This window comes from Balaenoptera physalus (assembly GCF_965194825.1).
Source record: "Balaenoptera physalus genome assembly, chromosome: 3".
In the NCBI taxonomy this organism is placed as follows: domain Eukaryota; kingdom Metazoa; phylum Chordata; class Mammalia; order Artiodactyla; family Balaenopteridae; genus Balaenoptera; species Balaenoptera physalus.
Genome location: NC_138890.1, coordinates 47,061,187 through 47,082,959, shown reverse-complemented (window position 1 = coordinate 47,082,959; position 21,773 = coordinate 47,061,187). Strand labels below are relative to the sequence as shown.

The window sequence follows — 21,773 nt, the reverse complement described above, 5'->3', positions numbered from 1 at the left end:
GTCTACCACGTGGATGCCGAGCCCCAGGCAGCGGCAGGTGCTGGCAGGTGGGAGGCAGGCAGGCAGAGAACAAAATGCTGAAGGGGTCTGGGCAGGGCACCCAGAATCCACCTGGGAGCACTATGGTAAGTGCTCTTTGAACACCTGCGTAGAGCCTTACCCTGATGGGGGCTCACCTTCAGGATCAGCCTCACCGCCCCCCCCCATTGGATGGCCGTGGCGCCTCGTGAGATTAGGGATAATAAGGGCAAGAGCAATTCTGTATTGCTGTGCCATCAGAGCAACCCCTGCAATGGGAATGATGCGTCTGCGGCATTAGGACAGCTGCCTTCCTGCTGCATCAGGGCAGACATCTCTCAGCCCTGGCATTTGCACGCTGAGCCAGGGTATAGCCTCAGAGTCTTTCTTAACATTGCTTTAGCTATCCATTACACACCTGTGAGCACAGGCACTTCCATGAAGCCTGTTTGCCATCCCTGCCCTAGGGCTTATGAAGGTGGGGGGAAGTCCCGGCGTGGAAAACGCCGTGCCACAGACTCACTGTATGATTCTGGGCAAGACATTTAACTTCCGGTCCTAGCCGTCCCTCTCTGGGTAGAGTGGAGGGTCTGACGGAAGTGAGGCAGAGATGGGGTTTGGTGCTCTGTTAACAGTCAGGCAGGGATGGGTTTTAGACCTTGGCTCCATCATTTATAAACTGTGCACCTCGGGGTGGGGGGCACCACCCGCTCTGAGCCTCATGGTGTCTTTTTGTATAAAAGGGGGCCATAGTACCCCATTTGTAGTGGTGGTGTAGGCGACAGAGATTATGTATATACAGTAGAGAGCTCCGTGTGCGAGCAGGGCCTCAGGAATTGTTCCGTGTAATTGTCATCGTCAGAACCGTCATCACCTTCATCTAAAGCCCCTTCCACCTCTAAAATTCTATGACTTTACGGACTGTCCTCATCCAAGAAGACAGTGTGGTAAAATAAGGCAACAGCCTTGATTTTGTGTAAATGTTCTTTCTAATAAGGACAGGAGGAGCATAATTGCCCCTAAATAATTGTGCTGACTTTGCCACAAGCTGTCAAAAGGCCTTAATTGGTCCATCTGTAATGACTGCGGCCATCTGCGTTTGGGGTGATTTAGCGATGGGGCTGTGCCCGAGCAGGGCCCTCAATGATTAGAGCCGGACAGGGGGATATATCTCCCTCTGTTGGGAGTAGTGGTGTGTGGTATAGGAGATTATCTCATCCTCGTGTTAATGACCTACCAGTTGAACCCAGCCAAGAAGAAGCGCTGGTCACAAGACAATGACTGTGGATTTTTTTTTCTTTTCTTTAAAGATAGTGTTCCTGCCCGAACAGCAGCCTATCTGGAGCGTGATCATGCCTCTTGCTATCTTGTCTCACTGCCCAAGAAAGTCTCTTTTGGAAAGATTTAGTCCTTCAATTAGGGCAAATTGATTTCTGCTCTCTACAGAGCCACTGTTCCAAAGAGAAGTGGGAAAGGGCCGGAGAAGCCGTATTAATCTTTGCAAGCAAGCAAGAGGCGATCTGGAGTATTTTTCAGCCTTCCAGCCTCAGGATGTATATGAAGTTAATCTTTCCTCTGTATATCTTTTAATTGCTCCGACTTGCAAGGTGCCAGAGAATACAACACAAAACACACCTCATCTCCACTCTTTAAGTTTCTGGAGACTTAAGTGTCTGGAGCAGTGTCTCCCCAAGTGCGCCAGCACAAAAGTGATTAAGCGGTACCTAAGATGGTCTCAGGTGGCCCGGAGACTTTGCATTAAGTAACATTGACTCATGGGGAGAGAAGGCTTCCTCTTTTCAGCTCTCTTTCATTTCCTCTGATTACCCTCAGATGGAAAGTCTCGGCTGGTTGCCCATATCTCCCTTCTTGACAAAGAGGGAGGCAGGAAGATCTGGCTAAAATCTAGTAACGTCGCTTTATTCTTATTTGTTTGGGTTTTTTAATTTATTAGCTCTTTATCACAAATGGTACCGATTTTCCATTTATAGTTTTTAACGCTTCCTTTTAAAATAAATTAAATTTATAATTGAAGAAAAGTGAGCTGGGACTTGCCTGGTGGTCCAGTGGGTAAGACTCCGCACTCCAATGCAGGGGGCCCGGTTCGATCCCAGGTTGGGGAACTAGATCCTACATGCATGCCGCAACTAAGAGTCCACATGCCGCAACTAAAGATCCCTCATGCCACAACTAAGACCCAGTGCAGCCTAAATAAATAAATAAATATATTTTTTTAAGTGAGTTGATTTAAAAAAGAAAATCTTAAATAAATCGTAGTGACGTAGGCAGAAGTGGCAAAAATCGTGCCAGTAGTATATGATTATGAGAGATAGGGGAAACACAGCTAGAGAGGGGAAAGCCTCATGTTTCTACAGAGAACCCAGCAACTTACTGGCTATATGACCTTGGGCAAGTTTCTTAGCTTCTTTGAGCATCAGTTTTCTCATCTGTCAAATGGGGAGAACTGTAATGCAGAGTATGATTTTATGAATCAAGGGAGATAAAATATGTGAAGCTCCTTTGTAAGTCATAATCTGCCTTACCAGTGAAAATGGTTCATTTCTATACAGGTTAGAAAAATAAAAGGTTCAGTGGGTTCTGGATCAAGCAGTCAAGGGGCCCTGCCTCTACTGTTAACTGTTGCACCTTCCCTTCTCTGGACTTCAGCTTTCTATCTATAAAATGAAGAGACTGAACTACTCCAGTGCTTTCCAGGCCTAGCTGTACATCAGAATTACCTGTGGGTCAAGTAAAACCAAAGATGCTGATGCTGCCCTCAGTTTACCAAATCACAGTCGCCTGGGAGGATGCCCAAGCAGCTGTATTTGCAGCCAGCTCACCAGGTGATTCAGCCACAGCCCCTGAATTAGGAGGGCCCTTCCAGCTCTAACTCCAGATGGAGTGAATTCAGAGCAGAATTATCTGACTTCTTTAACCCAGCAGGCTCGTTCATATTATTGCAAAAGCTCATTCTTTTTCATTGCTGAATCGTATTTCCACTGTATGGATATACTACATTTTATTTATCCATTCATCTGTTGATGTGTATTTGGATGATTTGATTTTCAATTTGGGGATATTATGAAAATTGCTGCTATGAACATGAGTGTACATGTTTTCATGTGGACGTATATTTTCATTTCTCTTGGATATACACCTAGGAGTAGAATTGCTGGATTGTATGGTAACTGTGTTCAACTATTTATGGAACTGCCAGACTGTTTTCCAAAGTAGCTGCACCATTTTACATTCCCACCAACAGTGATGAGAACTCTTATTTCTCCACATCCTTGTCAACACTTATTATCTTACTTTTTCATTATAGCCATCCTAGTGAATGTGAAGTAGTATCTCGTTATGATTTTGATTTATATTTCCCTGGTGACTAATGATGTTGAGCATCTTTTCATGTGTTTATTGGCCATTCGTATATCTTCTTTCAAGAAGTGCCTATTCATGTCCTTTACCCATTTTTTTAAATTGAGGTAAAATTCACATAACATAAAGTTAACCATGTTAAAATACACGATACTATGTTAAAGTATACGATTCATTGGCATTTAGTACATTCATAACGTTGTGCAACCATCACCTCTATCTAGTTTCAAAATATTTTTACCACCCCAAAAGGAAACCCCATACTTATTAAGTAGTCACTCCCTATTCCCCTCCACCCCAGTTCATGGTAATCACTGATCTGCTTTCTGTCTCTGGATTTACCTATTCTGGAATTTCATACAAATGGAATGATATAATATGTGACCTTTTGTGTCTGGCCTCCTTTACTTAATATGATGATTTCTAGGTTCATCCACATTGTGGCATGTATCAGTACTTCATTTCTTTTTTGGCTGAGTAATATTCCATTGTATGGATATATTCCATCTTTGTTTATCTATTTATGAGGTGATGGAAATTTGGGTTATTTTCACCATTTGGCTATTGTGAATACTGTTGCTATGAACGTTCATGTATAAGTAATCAAAACATTTTTTAGGGACTTCCCTGGTGGCTCAGTGGTTAAGAATCTGCCTGCCAATGCAGGGACACGGGTTCGATCCCCAGTCTGGGAAGATCCCACATGCCTCCGAGCAACTAAGCCCATGTGCCACAACTACTGAAGCCTGTGCACCTAGAGCCTGTGCTCCGCAACAAGAGAAGCCACCGCAGCAAGAAGCCCGCACAGCACATGAAGAGTGGCCCCCGCTCACTGCAACTAGAGAAAGCCCGCGCGCAGCAATGAAGACCCAATTCAGCCATAAATAAATAAATTAATTAATTAAGTAAAAAAAAGAACCCAAATATTTCAGAGAGAAGCAAAAACAAAAAAACATTTTTTAGCTGTCCTGGATTCCTTGATCCCTTGCATTTCCATAAAGTTGAGTATCAGCTTGTCAATTGTCAATTTCTGCAAAGAAGCCATCTGTGATTTTTTGACCACGTTGAATCTGTATATCAACATAGGATGTATTGCCATCCTAACAACATTAAGTCATCTGATCCATGAACGTGGACTATCTTACCGTTTATTTTGGTTGTTCATTTCTTTCAACAGTGTTTTGTAGTTTTCAGTATATATTTTGTACTCACTTTGTTAAATTATAAATGGTATTTTTACCATTTTAATTGTATTTTCAAATAGCTTTCTTATTTGCTAGTCTATAGAAATACAGTTGATTTTTAAATGCTGATCTGTATCCTGAAATCTTGCAAAGTTTTCCTGTTCTAGTTTCTTTGTAGATTTCTTAAGATTTTCTGTGTAAACAATCATGTCATCTACAATTAAAAATACTGCTACCTTTTTCTTTCCAATCTTTATGCCTTTTATTTCCTTGTCTTACCAGTTGCACTGGCTAGGAATTCTAGAACAGTACTAAAGTGGAGAGAAAGTGGACAGCCTTTCTCCTGCTCTTAGTAGAAAAGCATTCAATATTTCACCATTAAGTAGGATATAAACTATAGGGTTTTTTTGTAGCCATACTAGAGTTTTCATAAAGGGCCGTAACCCTGATTAAAATCAAGAGACACTAACATTAAGGCTGGCACTTTTAGTAGAAAGAGACTGTCTTTGAGATTTATTTATAACAGCTTTTCCAGGCATGGGCCAGAAGCCAGCCTACATTAGAATAAGCAAAAAGAGGAATTGGTTGTTATGTTTAATAAGAACATCTGGGAGTCTCTCTACTTCAGGCACAGGGGGATCTGGAGAATCAAAATGTTATCAGGATAATGTCTCTCTCCATCTTTTCACTCTCTTTTTACATGTTGACTTCAGTCTCAGCAGATCTTCCCATCACCTCTCATCACCTCATTTTGCTAAAGATGTCACAAGCAACTCCAGACTTAGGGCCAACCAACCTAGCAACTCTAGTAAGAAAAAAGGGCCTCATTTTTCAATAGTTCTGAAAAAGAATTCTCAGGATTCATTGTTTGGACCAATTCAGGCCACATGTCCATCCCTGAACCAATCACTGTGGCCAAAGAAATGGAATGCCCTGATTGGTCAGGCCCAAGCCACATGCTCCTTCCCCTTGGAGATGCAGTCAAGCCCACCCAAGTCTGAAGGACTGAGAAGGGGAGGGGCAGTTTCCCAAAGAAAATCAGAGTATTGTTGCTAGAAAATGAGGGAATGGGTCCCAGCCAGACATAAACCACAGCTGCTAACGCCCTCGTACAGAAGGTCTCTCTGTGTTCCAGGTCTGGCACTAACACTGGACCTCTTTAAACTTCAGTTTCCCCCTTTGCAACACACAGGTGGTTATTCCTGCCCTTCTTGACCCTATCTGAAATGTCCAATGAGACAGTGCACTGGAAAGCTCTATCTAAACTGTAAAGTGCAGTGCACATGTAAGGAAGGGGTCACAAGAATGATTACTCACCCATCTATCCATCTGTCCTCTTCTCTCTCCCTCACAGAGCACCTGAAGAAGCCACTTGAAGACTACATGGCCCTTTTCCCCAGCGTGAGGATTCTACGAACCAAGAAACGGGAAGGGCTGATAAGGACCCGGATGCTGGGGGCCTCAGCAGCAACTGGGGATGTCATCACATTCTTGGACTCCCACTGTGAAGCCAATGTCAACTGGCTCCCCCCCTTGCTCGGTAAGGGAGGCTTGCAAGGTGAGGTAGGCGGCCTGGAGTGAGCCACTGGCCTCCGGTCCTGCTTTCTGCAGGGAGTCATCTATACTACAAGACTTCCCGTGCCTGCTTGAGATGCACCCAGCACAATGCCAGGCGCCACGAGGGTATCAGGTCCTCAGGAGTGCTCAGAGCAACCTTAAAAGTTCTGTCCCTTCATTTTACAGAGGAGGAAGCTGAGACTCGGAGAGGGGAAGTGACTTGCCCGAAGTCATAAAGCACATTAGTGTCTAGTGACATGATTGCTTCTCCCAGGTTACTTCAGGTGTTGTTGGAAAGCAAGCCAAGGCTGCCTACTGCTAAGAGCCAAATTGTAGGGAACACCGTCATACCAACTTAGAATAGTTATTATTCACTGCACTGCTGCTGTGAGCAGGGAAGGCTGTAAGCTTTATCTTCAGCCCTCACAAAACCATGCCAGGTCGAAAGTCTCCCCTTTTTATAATAGAAGAGACTGAAGTTCAGAGATTTTGAGTGACTCACTTGGTCCCTTGGGCAGTAAGTGTCAAAGTCACCATCTCTCTGGCTCCAAAGTGTATCTTCTTTCAGGATTCCACACTGCCTCCCTAAATTCATTTCCTCTTTGGAGACTTTCTGACAACTCTCAGGTAAGGGCTCCAGACAGAGGGCATTGTGATCCAGGAGTCGTCCACGTAGCCTTGTGGACAGAAGGGAGACACGAGATCTGGCTGCTGGGCAGTGAGGTTCCTCATGGATGGTTGAAGAACCAGGTCTGAATCCCTAGGCTCTGAGCTTTGAGGAAGGCATTGAGCGGCTGCTGACAGGTGGACGCTGAAGAGAAAATGTCCTACTAGGGCTGTGAGTCAGGTGAGGGACAGAGGTGGAGGCAGATTGGGGAAGATCTGTCAATCCAGAGAGAAAAGTGAACGCCTCAGAAGTGGATGGGTATGCTCTCCGTAACAGAAAGCATAGGGAGCAAAGAGGACTCGAGTTCAGGGCAAACTTGAGTGTGTATCAGAATCACCTAGAAGACTTGTTAACACACAGAGTGCTGAGCCCTGCTCCAGGGTGGTTGGTTCAGGAGGTCTGGGGCGGGGCCTTAGAAGCTGCATTCCTAACAGCCTCCGGGTGGTGCCAGTGCCGCTGCTCCATACTTCGGGGAGCACTGGTTAGGCCCCCATTCAGAAGAGAGGACAGAAAGCGAAACCCACATGCTTTAATGGGATAACCCAGCAAGTTTGTTTCCTAACACAGATCAGCATGAAACTCTAATATCAGGTGACATGCTTCTGACCCCAAGGGTCCAGGATCCCACTGGGTTAGGAAAAGGATATAACCCAGATCTTCTGGTCAACTGTTTACTTAATTAAATCAAGAGATCTGCATCTGCCTCTCATGACTGGAAGAGAACAAAAGAGAAAAAAAGCTTCACTATAAATCACCTAATTGGGACTTCCCTGGTGGTCCAGTGGTTAAGAATCTGCCTTCCAATGCAGAGAACGAGGGTTTGATCCCTGGTCGGGGAACTAGGATCCCTCCTGCCATGGGGCAACTAAGCCCTCACGCCGCAACTACTGAGCCCATGCACCACAACTAGAGAGCCCACGTGCCACAACTACTGAGCCCACGCGCTGCAACCAGAGAAGCCTGTGCGCCATGACGAAAGGTCCTGCGCGCCGCGAGGAAAGATCCTGCGTGCCGCAACTAAGACCCAATGCAGCCAAATAAATAAAATATTTGTTTTTAATTTAAAAAAATAATAAATCATCTAATTTATAGTCCTGAAGGAACATCGCGTTTGGGGGCGGTCATTCAGTGACTCATAAAGAGACTGAAGTGGTAGAACACGAAGCTGAGCTTGTGGTTAACAAGCCTTAACCCTTGTGTTAACGGCCTTAACTCTGTTTCTATGGAAATATATGAGGGTAATTTTCATAATCTGCAGCCATACATGGAAGAAACATTCTTCCTCTTCTTTTTCCCTTTTTCCAATAGAAATGTGAACCACTGGTGTAGATGTAAAAGTCTATCCCTTCTAATATGAGCAGCTGACTGAGCCCATCACGGCTTTTGTCTCTGAAACCGTGAACATGCACAGTTCACTCTGCCTTCTTTGGAGAGTAGGCATTTCTGAGCCTGAAAGGGATTCAGCTCCCCTGAAAGGAAAGCCACTGTTGATCATCATTTTCTTCATCTCTATCACCACCATCATCACTGTCATCATCATCATCATCGTCGTCGTCGTCATCATCATCATGCCTCTGCTAGTCCCTTATCTTTTTTTGATCACAGCCCACATTTGAATGTGACTGGTAAAGCGGACAGGACAGGCCTTATTATCCACATATTGCAAATGAGAAAACTGAAGGGCAGAGAGAATGAGGGGGATATTCACCCTCCCAGCTCCTGCTTCTGAGCTGCTTTCAGCGATCCTGGGCACAAAGGATGTCAGCAGAGGGCTCGTCACGTGCTCGAGGCTGGGCTAAGCATCTTGGCCCCATCGTCCCACTTGGGCTTCACAGAGATCCCAGGAAATTGGTGCTGTCTTCCTCCATTTTTTCGGCCAGGAAACAGAGGTTCAGAGGCATCAGATAACCTTTTCCAAGGTTACACTGTTCGTAGATGACAAAACCAGGGTTTGCACCTGGGCATTGTGTCTTCAAGTGAGTACAGCACCGTGGAATGCTACCTCTGATGCCACCGCCTTGACCTTACACCTCCCCCAATCAGCCAGCATCCGGCAGAGCACTGTGTCGTCAGCACACACCCTCTCTGGAAGGGAAATCCCTCACGTGGCCATGAATTATCAGGAAGGGAGGCCCTTTTCTAGATCTTTCCCTGGGAAGATTCTTCTGCTTCCTTAAGAATCCCTAGGGAGCATGTCCACAAGGCAGATCCAAGCTCCACCCCAAGAGATCCTGATTCAGTGGGCCTGGGGCAGGCCAGCCCTAGGGGAGTTTTTAAACACACCCTGGGTGCTTCTGGCACTGGTGGCCCCAGATCTACACTTGGGGACACAGCGTCAAAAACACCATTTCTCAGTTTATTGACCATGTGCCACAGTTAGAAATACATTAGACATGTCAATCCAGTACACAAATGTACACACTGATGCAGTATGACTGAAGTATTTCCCAAAACTACTTTCCCTCATCACCTAGAATGCACCGTGACATTCTTTTTTGCTTCACTACAAACACACACACACAGTTTCATGCCCCACATATGGATCGTGTCTTGCAATTTAGAAAAAGGCAAAACTTTTCTTTGCTTTCTTTCCTGGAATAAAAATCTGCTGTAGCTTGATGAAGCCTGGGCCCTAGGCAGCTGCCAGCCTACCCTGGCCCTACCAGGCTCCCCATTCCAAGACTTGGACTTGACTCCTGGCCCAAGCAGCCAGTCACCCAAGCACAGCCCACTTGCCCCTCATGGCAGATCATCTGCCCCAATCACTGGTACCTCCTGACTGTAGTCAGGGCTTCTTGGCAGGAAGCGTACTGAAGGGCAGAGAGTGAATTTTATAGAATCAGCTTCTCCCTGGCTTGAAAGGGACATAGAGCCATCTAGGTTAAGACCCCTGTTTGCTATCTTGAGTCACCTTGCCTGCAGCATTCCTGCAGGGCAGAGGTCCACCAGGCCCTGCTTGCACGCCTCCAGTCCTGAGGAGCTCATGGGATAGTCCGTTCCCTCTGCAGTAGTTCTGACTGTTGGAAAATGTGAGCTGGACTCTCTCGCAAGGACCATTTGTTCTCTGACGGCAGCTAGGAGGTGTTGGGGAGCTTCAGGGACAGGCAGTCTGCCATGAGAGGCAAGTGCTGGAGTGCCTACCTGCTGAGCCACAAGTCAAGTTCAGGACTCGGAATGGGGAGGGCCAGAACAGGGACCCTCCCAGAAGGAAGTTAATCTCTTTCCATAGCGATGCTGAGCATGACAGACACCTGTGCTCAACACCTTCAAGCATTACTGTATCCAGTACTCCTGCAACCAGACCCTCTTCTCCCCATTTCACAGAGGAGAATGCTGAGGCTGAGATGTCATTTATGTAGCTGGCCCAGGGCCCTCTCAGTGGATGGCAGGATGGGCTGGGAGCCCTGGTCCATCTTGCTTAAAACGTGTGTGCTTTCTTCCTCACGGATTCTCAAACTCGAGTGTTCAGAGAAATCACCCAGGAAACATGTTAAAAATGTGAATACGTTGCAGAGCAGGGTCATGCACGTAGCTCCTCTCCCACCCGGCCTCCCTAATAGGCATCTCTTGGCTTCTTCAGACCGCATTGCTCGGAACCGCAAGACCATTGTGTGCCCAATGATCGATGTGATTGACCACGATGACTTCCGGTATGAGACGCAGGCGGGGGATGCCATGCGGGGCGCCTTTGACTGGGAGATGTACTATAAGCGGATCCCGATCCCTCCAGAACTGCAGAAAGCTGACCCCAGCGACCCATTTGAGTAAGTACAAGTGACCCAGGCCGGTCCCAGTGGCTGACCCCAGGGAGCCCTCCCCAACACACACAACTCAGGATTGCCACCTCCCCCAAAAGTCCAGTGCAGGGGAGCCAGGGCAGACGTCCCCAACAGAAGCACAGTCCCTCCCAGCTCGTCACAGAGCCTTGGCTCACGGACCACCAAGCTGATCACCTCTTCCTTGCCCACCCCGAGGACTGCCAGCCCGGGTGGCAAGCCTAGCACCCAGTTGTAATCATCAACATCATCATTGTCATTGTCATTGTCACCACCATTTATTGCACACTTTCTAAGTGCCAGGCGCGGTGCCGAGCACACTACACGCTGGTCCTATTTAACCTCCAACAGCGTATGTAGTAAAAATTATGATCCATGTTTTCCAAATGGGGACACCAAGGCTCCAAGAGGTTAAGCAGCCTGTCCAGGTCACGCAGCTGTGAAGCGGCAAAGGCTCAGTGCCTGGCAGGTCTGTCTGCCTCTGGAGCCGACTTTCCCATCCATCGGTTACACCCTCTTGGAAGTATCAGGGAAATAGCTTGTCCCACGGTGGAGGTGTGGGATGTGGGTGTGTGGACCGGACCCGTAGCATCGTGGAATGGCAGAGCTAGACGGAGCCTACAGGTAACAGACTCCAACCCCTTGCACATGAGGAGACTCGGGCTCCAGGACAGGGAGGGGCTTCCCTGGGGACACAGTGGACTAGTGGCTAAGCCAGAAACAGAGCCCAGTGCCCCTCTGGTACCCCAAGCTCCAGAAGGGTCTTTTCTCCCACAGTGGGCTCGCCATCCCTGCAGCTGTCACGTGAGCCACTCCAGCTCTCCTGCCAGAGGTGTGGAAAGACCTCTGGGTACAAAGCCAAAGTCCAGCCTCTCCAGCTGTATTGGTTTCCTGATTAGTTTCCTAATTGTCGCTGCAGTAATAAATTACCACAAGCTTACTGGCTTATTAAAACAACACAGGGACTTCCCTGGTGGTCCAGGGGTTGGAGCTGCGTGCTTCCACTGCAGGGGGCGCGGGCTCAATCCCTGGTCAGGGAACTAAGATGCCGCGCGGCGCAGCCAATAAATAAATAAATAAAATAAAACGACACAACTTTATTCTCTTCAAGTTCTGGAGGTCAGAAGTCTGAAAGCGTCTTACTGATTTAGTGTTGGCAGTGCTGCGTTTCCTCCTGGTGCCCCAGGAAGGGATCCATTTCCTTGCCTTTTCCAGCTTCTAGAGGCTGCTCACATTCTTTGCCTCATGGCTCCCTCCATCTTCAAAGCCAGCAACATAACATCTTCCAGTCTTCCCCTGCTCCCTCTCCTTGTCTCCCCCTACACCTCCCTCCCCCTTCCCTCTCCCAGTCTCTTGCTTCCATCATCACGTCTCCTTCTCTGACTCTGACCTCCCTGCCTCTTTCTTCACTTATAAGGACCCTTGTGATTACATTGGACCTATCCAGGTAACCCAGGATAATCTCCCCTTCTCAAGATCCTTCACTTAGTCACCCTTGCAAAGGCCCTTTGCTGTGTAAGGCAGCAGAGTCACAGGCCCCGGGAATTAGGACATTGGCTTCTTTGGGAGGCCATTATTCTGTCTACCACCCCTGCCTAACCACGGCTTAGCCCCAGTGAAGTCCAGCTGCTCTTCCTCACCCTCCCCGTCTGAGAAAGAGGGGCTGTTGGCGGCTCAGCCATCTTCATGGGCGCAGTGCACCCAGGGTTTCTGGGGGGCCCCTAATGCTGTGAGCCCCAGGGAAGGCTCAGAGCTAGGAAGAGGTGGGCTTGCTTGAGGAAATGGAAGGTGACCGGGGCAAGAGAGTAGCATGAGCTGAGAGTGGAGGGCGTGAGTGGATCCCCCGTGCTTCCTCAGCAGGCCAGACGTTTGTGCTCTGGTCCTGACCTCCTGTATCCTAAACATGGTCAAACACTACTATTAGAGCCCTTCTTAGGCCACAGATACAGTTTAGCCGACACCACATCATGCAGCCAGGTCCTACCCCAGTATGCCCCAGAGTCGGCCCCCAGTTGTCCTGAATTCTTGGAGAAGAATGCTAATAACAGGAGTAACTAACATTTGGCCTGACTTGGCAAAGCAGTTCCAGCTGACATGACCGTGCTTGATTCTCAAAACATGCCCTTGGGTGTTGGTGGAACTCTCTCCACTTGACTGATGGGGATCCTGTGGTTCAGAGAAGAAACGACACTTGCCCAAGGTGACACGTAGCAGAGGCTGAGGTCAGGCAGGCTGCTCCAGAAAATGGAATTTTTAGGGTAACCAGAACCCCCTTTTATGGTTTGAATTTTTGCCATAAGCCAACTCATAGGCCCTAGATTTGAAAGGTACGTAATGGTGGGTCTTGGCCCATTCAGTCTCCTCGTTGCAGGATGAGGGAGGGGTGGGTGCAGGTCGTGTAGCTGGTTAGAAGCAGAGGCCCAGCTAGTTTTGTCTGCAGTCTCAGTCTCCTCGTCTGGATATTAAAGGGGTTGGCCCAGCCCTAGAGCAGGGACTCTCAACCCTGGCTGCATGGTGCCATCACCTGGGGAGTTTATTTAAAACAAAGGATAATAAGATAATAATAATAAAGTTATTAAAATAAAGTTAAAAATAAGAAGAAGAAGAAGAAGTATAACAGATTCACTTTGCTGTACACCTGAAACTAACACAACATTGTAAATCAACTGTACCCCAATAAAAATTTTTAAAAATGAAGAAGAAGAACCACCCAGGCTGCCCCTGAGTCCAGTTACACCAGAGTCTCAGGGTGGGGAATTCAGGCGTCAGTTCCCAGATGATGCTGACATATGGCCAAGTTTGAGAGCCTCTGGCCCAGATGCTTCCCGAGGGACTCTCCATCCTTTGTACCCTCCAGTTCCTTCCAGAAGTCTCTCTTCTGTGTTGCACTCGGACAAAACCCCAGGAACAGGCCACTAAGAAACCCTGGTCATTGTCTGCACACCTCCCCATGGTGCTCGGCAAGTGGGCACGCTGCAGGCACAGAGCTGTGTCATGATATTTGAAAGACACAGGCTTTGGTGGCAGCTCATCCACTTACTAACTACATGCCCTTGAGCAGAGCATATAGCATTTCTGAATTTCAGATTTCTCCATGTGAAAAGAGGGCCAGTAATAGGGCTTTGTGAGAGCTGGTGATGTTGGTGAGGTGAGTGGCACACACTAGATGCTCAGAATTGTTGTTATTGTTACTGTTGAACGCAGCAGAAAACAGACCAGGCTAGAGGAGAGGCCTCCCTCAGGAGGTGAAGCCTCGAGCATCCAAAATGCCTTACAGCTAATATCCTACCTATCTTACCACGGCCCCTGCCGCTGGCTTCCACCCAGGCTGATGTTTTTGTGCAGAGTCTTAGGTTTGATTTCCCATGAAGCACCGAGCCAGAAGCACTCTCTGCCCTCCAAGCATCACGGCTCCAGCCAGAAAAACCCGAAACCCTACAACCTTCCTAAGACAGAAGAAAGTTGATACTGCTAACACCTTACTTTCCTATAGTACTGGATACTTTCAAAACTTTACTAGCAATGTGAGCTAGCAAGTGTAGCTCTACGTCGCTGTGTAGATGGGGAAACCAGCTCAAAGAGGTTAAATCAGCACTGTCCTATAGAAGTATAGTGTGACTCACATATGTACTTCTGAATGTCCTCATAGCCACGTTAAAAAAAGGTAAAGGGAAGCAGATAAAATTCATTTTAGTAATGTATTTCATTTAACCCAGTATATCTAGAATAGTCTCATTTTAACATGTGACCAACGCTTTGAAATTATGAATGAGATCTTCTCTGTTCTTCACATTGTCTGGGAAATCCAGTGTGTATCTCACACTGCCAGCACCTCTCAGTTCAGACCAGCCACATTGCAAGTGTCAGTAAGCCGCATGTGGCCAGTGGCTCCCGTACCCAGCAGCACAGGGTTCCGGGACTAAAATCTTCACCCCAGACCCCACCACAGGTTTGGGGAGAGCTGAGGTTGCAGTGAGGATTTCCCCGTTTCTGATCCGGGCTCATGAGGTCAACGTGAGGAGTAAATTCATTTTGGTAATAAATTAGCTCAGTACGGCGCCTGGCAGATTCAAGGCCTCGGTCAGTGATCAAGGGAGTCCTTTCTAAAGGGGTCCCCTTCTGTGCTATCAGGGCCCATCTACTGCAGGAAGCCTCGCAAGGCGTGTGGGTTAACTAACCTCTTTCCAAGTCAGTCCACTTCCCCTGAGCGTGCAGTTCCCCAAGCCAGGAGGGGCCGCGGAGGTTGCTGCTGGAATGGTTTTCCTTGGAGGGTTTGGAGTCTTCCAGTGGAGTCAGACAGGGCCACAGCCACTCAGAGAGCTTTTCACACAGCAAACACTGGTGGCCCCTCCCAGGTGCTGGCCCTGCGGGTGGCGCCATGGGGAACTCGGGCAAGCCACACCCCACGCTTGATCATCTCTGCCCCCGAGCTCGTGCTTTCACCTCCTGGGTGCCTTCCCCTCCCCAAGCTCCCACTTTGTTCATAGCCACCTCGAATGCCACCCCTCTGAGCATCCTTCCTTGACTCTTGCCTCAGCTTCCCTCCTCACCCCGAAAACCTGGAGGCAGACGCTCCCTCCTTTCCCGTAGTGCTGGCTGCACCTCCCAGAGGCCCTTGTTACACCCCACCTGTCTTCTGGGCCCTCCTATCCTGAGGTGGCTGCCCTGCCATGCTGGCATCCCCTGAGGATTCCGTCTGACCCTGATTTACCTCCAAATTCTTCCAGCATCTGCTTCTCAGCTGGTACTCGATGAAGAAACGAATGAGAGAATGAATGAGCGGAGTTAATCTTATCCCAGTTTAACTGAAAGAACAGTGACTGTGGCTTCTTCTATAAACTCTCAGCAGAAAAAAAAAATATCTATGCTGGGATTACAGAGTGAGAATCATCAAACGATCTTATCCAAAAACACAGACTCCTAAGCTCCATTCCCCCAGAGACTGTTTTGTAGGTCTGGGGTCGGGCCCAGGAAGCTGTATGTGTTTTCATCTCTCTAAGACATTCTACAGCCTAGACAGGCTTGGAAAGACCTGATTCAGACCATTTAATCAATGGGAGGGCTAGAGATTAGATATAGATATGCATATATATATATATATATATATGGTACAGCTACAAGGCCCACAGGAAAAAAGCGCTATGATTTCATTTCACAAGTATTCTTAGGTGTTAACCACGTAAAGGAATTTTGGGTCCATTGGTTAAAATGTAGCATTTATGAAGAAGTATAGGCAAGAAGGAAGAAAGCCAGGGGCCTCACTCAGAAGGGCTTTGGTTTCCCTGCTGGACAAGTGGGCTGTGTTCACAGAGCAGCGGGGGGCATCACCCCCGGGAGAACAGCAGTGTCCGAGAGCAGGATACCCAAGGAGCACACGGCCAGGACGTCCGCGTCTTCACACCAGGTTCTTCTTCCCGCAGGTCTCCCGTGATGGCCGGCGGACTGTTCGCCGTGGATCGGAAGTGGTTCTGGGAGCTGGGCGGGTATGACCCAGGCTTGGAGATCTGGGGAGGGGAGCAGTACGAAATCTCGTTCAAGGTGAGCTCTCGGGAAGCCCCTTTGTCCTTGGCAGGGTGCCCGTGGCGCCTGTCCTGGCAGGCTGCCTGCTTAGCGCCTGTCTGAGCCTGGTGAACAAGTCAGGAGCCGCCAGCCACTGCTTGCTGTGTGTGTGTTGGTAGGGGGGGCGGAGCGGAGGCGGCAGCATGGAGACCCTCAGGTTGCCAAAGGCTGGCCTCAGCCACAGCTCTGGCTGGTGTTTGCCTTGCGTTGTCCCTTCTCAGATGACAGTGTCGGAATAAGACAGGCCTCACTTCCACTAGAGATGGTGTGTCTCCCATTGAGACGCCCAGCAGACCAGCAGAGGGGAAGAGAGAGCACAACGGCCGAACAAGACACGTGGGCCGGCAGGAAGCTCTGCTCTGAGAATGGTCCCCTGGCCTCACAGAAGCCAACTTGTCTTTAGTGGTTCCTGGCCACCCCTCTCGAGTCTTCCCTTTGTATCTGTCTCTGCTGGAGTTTGATGTACAGAGACCAGGGGCTAAGAGCTTGAGTTGTGGGGTCAGAGAAGCCTGGGTTCCAGTCCCAACTCCATCACTCAGTAGCTGTGTGACTTTGGGCAAGTTAGATTACCTCTCCGAGCTTTCTTCCCTCATCTAAGAGAATAATCATACTACCTACTTTACAGAGCTTTTGTGAAGATTAAATGAGATAATATCTAGAAAGTGGTTAGCACCCAACCTGGGGACACAACCAATTAATAACTGGTAGAAATTATTAAAGAGTCAGTGAAAATATATTTACTGTAACCTATTAGACCAGCCCATGTGCTGTAGAAGCTTCTGACAATGGTGGTAAAGGAGGTTGTGGTTACTAGTTAACTATGCAAACTTCTGAGGCCCCATTCCTCCCCTTTTTGAGAGATTTTTGTATTGATCTCAAGTGAAGAACAGAGGCTTAGTCCCTCTGAGGGGAAGGTTAGCTTGTCCTGTGCCCCTGTGGTCGGCCAGGGCCTGCTTCTAACACCCCTAGAACCCCTGGTAAGGCATATCCCCAACCCGTGAGGGATGGCCAGCAGCATAACTGGGCTGAGCCCTGTGAATACACAACCCGGATGCCTGCCAAGTCGGGCATCAACTTCTTATGCAAAGGACCATTGTCACACACGGCAATTAAGGTTTCGGCGCTGGGGTTAGATTGCCTAGGTCGGGTCGTAGCTCTGCTACTTCGTACCAGCTGTGTGATCTTGGACAAAGAATCCTTAACCTCACTGAGCCTCAGTTTCTGCTTCCATAAAATGGGTTTAATGATACTTTAGTTCTCACAGGGTTGTTGAGAGGATTAACTAAGTCCATTCTTGTTAGGTGCTTCTTAATAAATATCCTAAAAATTATTTTCATTATTGTCATTGTCCTCGTGTATGCCACTGGGTGAGCAGTTCAGAACTGGGGGACATAAATGCTTGATTAGCAAGAAAACAACCTGGAATTCTACTGAAACATTATTTTGGTTTGAAAGGCAGTCTATGTCCATTTTACCTTCAGACTTCTGAAGTTGTCTCCCATAAGGGGGCCAGCCCCCTAAATAAAACTAATATTAAAATCCAAGGGTGATATTAAAAATATTTAACAACAATGATGACACAAGCACCAACCAGTCAGAGCGGATGCCAGCTGTCAACAACTGTGCATCCACCCTGGTGTGCAGGAACTCAAGTGCAGCCGTGATCAGAGCTGGCAGGACCCTGTGTGGAGCCCTTCACAAGTGTTGGCTTATTTAATCCTCAGAGCAACCTTAGGAGGGTGGTATCATTATTATAAACATTTCACAGGGGGGCAAGTGGAACTCAGACCCAGGTCCCACACAGTTGAAACTAACAGAACCAGGACCTGAACCCAGGTCTGCCCAACTGCAAAGCCCATGCTCTCACCCGCTGTGTTGTATAGGCCTCTGCAGGGACATGAGAGCACTTGAGAGGAAAACTAGCCTAAGAGGTTGGCTGTAATCTCTTACTCTTTCTTCTCAGTTTTTGCCTCCTCCTGGGGTTAACTTACTAGGATATCCTGCAGCCTCTCAATGAAGTGAATTAGTAACAGTCTAAGTCAGAAATAGGTTTGCTCTCCCAGCCAACTCTGATCCATCAGTAGGAGCTGCCCCAGTTCTGTGTTAATATGTATTGCGAGGCTGTGTCTGAGCTTATCAGAAAAGGAGTGGTGATTGATTAGTGATGTCTGCCCTGGGTGCAGGTTTGGCGAGTGATGGCACATATGTCATTTATTTAGTATCCCTAGCCCATGCAATCTAATTTTCCAAATGTCACATCCTTACAGTGGAATCACATACAAGGAATCAGAAGAGTTTTAACGTCACAGTTCCTCGATCTGTCAATTAAACAAACTTAATTTATGAAGTTTTCTACTAAGTTTGTTCCCAGAAATGGGCACATCAGTGTTCTGAGTTCTCACCAGAATGTAAACTTCAATAGGGTAACGATCTTTGTCTGTTGTATCCCAAGAACCAAAAGGATTGCCTGACAGGGAGAAGGCACTTAATAAATAATTGTTGGTTGAATACTCAGAGCAGGTGTAATACTGGCCAGAACCAGCCTCCTTGGTCAAGAAGTCCCCCTTCAGAAACTCCCTCCGTGGAGAAGGGTGATTGGAGAAAAATGAGCACAAAGGAGTTTCTAAACCCAAAATGATTTCAGTCTGTGCGTTTCAAAGACCCATTTGATGATGCTCATCAGGCAATTATGGCAGAACAATTGGCATTTTCCCACCACAGTTTATTTACAAAAGACACGGTAATGAAGCCGTATTGGAAGTCCCTCATCCGGGAGGGGGAGGGAGGCTGGCTCCTGTTGCCATTTGATCCAATTATCCTCTTCACTCTGGAGAGGAAATGAGACAGTGTAATGAGGAGTCCCCCAGGTCTGGAAGGGAGACATTTCTCCCTGGGCTTTCGCTCTCCGGGCTTTGAGAGCGCGAGCTCCTGGAGCTGGCAGCAGCCCCTCTGCCAGTGCACTGTCTCCCGGGCCCCTGCGGAAGGCCTGCCCACAGGAGAGCCCGTTCATCTGCCGGCAACGCCTCCCTGGAATGCCGGGTGTTCTGTTTCAGCCAGAGCAGGGCATTTATGAAGGGCCAAATTCCCTCTGATTAATCTCTGCTGAGATCCCTTTTCTTCTTGGTGACAGAGAAGAGAGACTGGTCTGAAAGGCATGAGTGTATTTTCAGAAATTAAGATAAATTGATACGTTAAAAAAAAAAAAAAAAGACAAATTGATACGTGCCATCAGGGCTGATGGATTAATAATTTGGTTCCAATTTCAGACCAGGCCATCTATCCTGATGGGAAAACCCCAGAAAAGATGTTCCGAAGGCTCTGAAATTTCTAGGAGAGTCATTGACTCTTTTTTTTTCCCTCTCTCTCTCTCTTAGCTGACAGAGCTTCTGTTTCCAAAAGGCACGGTCACATATGAGAGTTCTCCTGCTTGGCAGTTAGACTCTTCCCAGTTCTAGTGGTCGGATAAATCTTTAACCCTGTAGCCTGGCCTACACCCACCTCCATGAGCTGCTTACCATCCCTTGCTTTCTCTCCACTCTCCTCCGCATTGCATTAGTCTGGACTCTTGGTAACAGGTAACCAAAATCCTGGTCAATCTGACCCCAATCTGACTTAAGCAAAAAAATTAGAATTGATTGGCCCACACAACTGAAATTCCAGGGTAGATCCTCCAGGCCCGGCTGGATCCAGGGACTAACCCATCTCATCTAGGCTCCATCTCGCTTAGTCCCTCAGCTCTGCTTTCATCTGGGTTGGCTTTCCTCTCAGGCAAGTTTTTCCTTGTGGAAATACCCAGCAGCCCAGTGGGAAAAGAGTTTCTGTTTCCCATCATTCCTGTAGTAAGTCCCCAAGTCGAGTCTCATTGGCCTTCTGGTCCCTTGCCCCTCCCTGAGCAATGTTCTGATCCGTCAGCTGCAGTCTGAGTCTGATTGGTCACATGCCCATCCTGGAGCTAGGAAAGTGGGATGAGCTGGTTCCCTGAAGGAAAGTCCGGGCATTGTGTGCAGAAGGGGGAATGGAGGTGGGGCAGGGCAGACCACAGGTGTCCACCTCACCCAGCCACACGGAACTGCTTACAAGCCCCAGGCTCACATGCCTGGCTATCTTTGGAGGCACGCACTGTTCATTTTTCCTGAAATGCCCTTCCTTAGTCTGGCCAACCCACAGTCGTCCTTCTGGGTTCAGCTCATCTATATGGCGTCCTCTCAGCCTTAACCTGAGCTCCCTGTGATGCTTAGAGACCACCCCAATGTCACTCCCAGCATGGCACCCAGTACCTCCTGTTGACATGACCCAAGGGTTGGCCTGTCTCCCCCACTGCACTCTGAGCTCCCTCGAGGTAGGGAGTGGGTTTTGTCCATCTCTGTACCCCAGTTTCTGGCCCTTAATAGGTGTTTTAAGTAACTGTTAGCAGCATCAATTCCTATCTGATACAACTTCCTTCATCCTGCCCTTCCCAGGCTTACATCTGCATCTTTGGGTAATGGCGATGTGGCGGGAAAGGTACTCAGTGAGAAGGCAGGGCACTGGCTTCTCATCTCTGCTCTCTGTCTACCTGGAGACCCTGGACCAATTGCCTGATCTCTCTGGCCCTCACATCCCAGATGGTGCTGATAGAGTTTTCCTTCCTACCCAAGAGAGGCTCACATAAGATGCTGTGGAGAAAGCCCTTGGCCTTACATGGATGCGAGGGTGGTTGGATTAGAGGTGGTGGGGGCAGGACCAGCAGAAAAGGGACCTGCACAGTGTCCCCAGGAGGCTGAGGTTAGGACGTCTTCAACTTTGAGGTCCAGGAGAGAAGAAGTGTCCACGGGACAACACGGCTGAGCTGGCGTGAGAAAGATGTGGGCCTTGGGGCAATGTAAGTGGATATATCTTTTGTTAGCAATTTGGCAAAATCCGTTACATGTCAAAGCAAGCACATTCTTTTACCCAAAATTTCACGCCCAGGAGTTTAGCCAAGAGAGACAGAGCAAAGATTGAGGTAGGAGCTATCTGTTGAAGCATTACTTACGAAAGGGGAAGACTGAAAATGACCTAAATGTACATCCTTAGGGCATAAATAAGTTAGAGCACATCCCAACAGTGAAATATTAGGTAAAAGAAGTTAGATGCCTCCAAAATTAAGTTTTAAAAGATGTGAAAATTTTGTTTTTAATGTATGTATATATAGTCTCGTGTTTAATCTTAAAAATATGACAAATGCAAACAAACAAACAAAACAACTGAGAAGAATCTCCTTCTACCAGCTAACGTTTACTGAGCAGCCACATGCAGGAACGTGGGGCCCCGTGCCCCCCCATTTTATAGATGAGGAAACTGAGTCTTAGGTTAAATCCTTCCACAATGTCACGTGGTTGGAACAGGGGTTTCAGCCCTGCTGTCTGACTTCAGACTGATCCTTTGCCTTGATGTACTCTGACCCACGGTGCCACGAAAGCTTCCCATTCCTTGGGGCATCGGGGGTGGGAGGGCTACAGTGTGGCTGTCCCTTTCTGCTTCATTGTTTCTGTAACACTGAATGCATTCATCATCAGTACATATCACTTCTGTAATCAGGAGAAAAATTAATATTTTTTTTAACCGAGAAGAAGGGAAGACTGTTGTTTCTTCAGCCTCCCGGCCCTCCCCCTC

At 47.9% G+C, this 21,773-nt stretch overlaps 1 protein-coding gene across 4 annotated transcripts in view; it reads left to right on the top strand.

The window, feature by feature from the left end:
* GALNT10 (polypeptide N-acetylgalactosaminyltransferase 10) overlaps positions 1 to 21,773 on the top strand; it is a 223,055-nt gene that overhangs the window by 175,784 nt on the left and 25,498 nt on the right. For all 4 annotated transcript variants that reach the window (XM_082453912.1, XM_082453913.1, XM_082453914.1 and 1 more), the window contains 3 exons: positions 5,935 to 6,120; positions 10,385 to 10,568; positions 16,001 to 16,118. In XM_082453912.1, the coding sequence (XP_082310038.1) occupies positions 5,935 to 6,120; positions 10,385 to 10,568; positions 16,001 to 16,118 (488 nt within the window). The remainder of the gene's footprint in view (positions 1 to 5,934; positions 6,121 to 10,384; positions 10,569 to 16,000; positions 16,119 to 21,773) is intronic.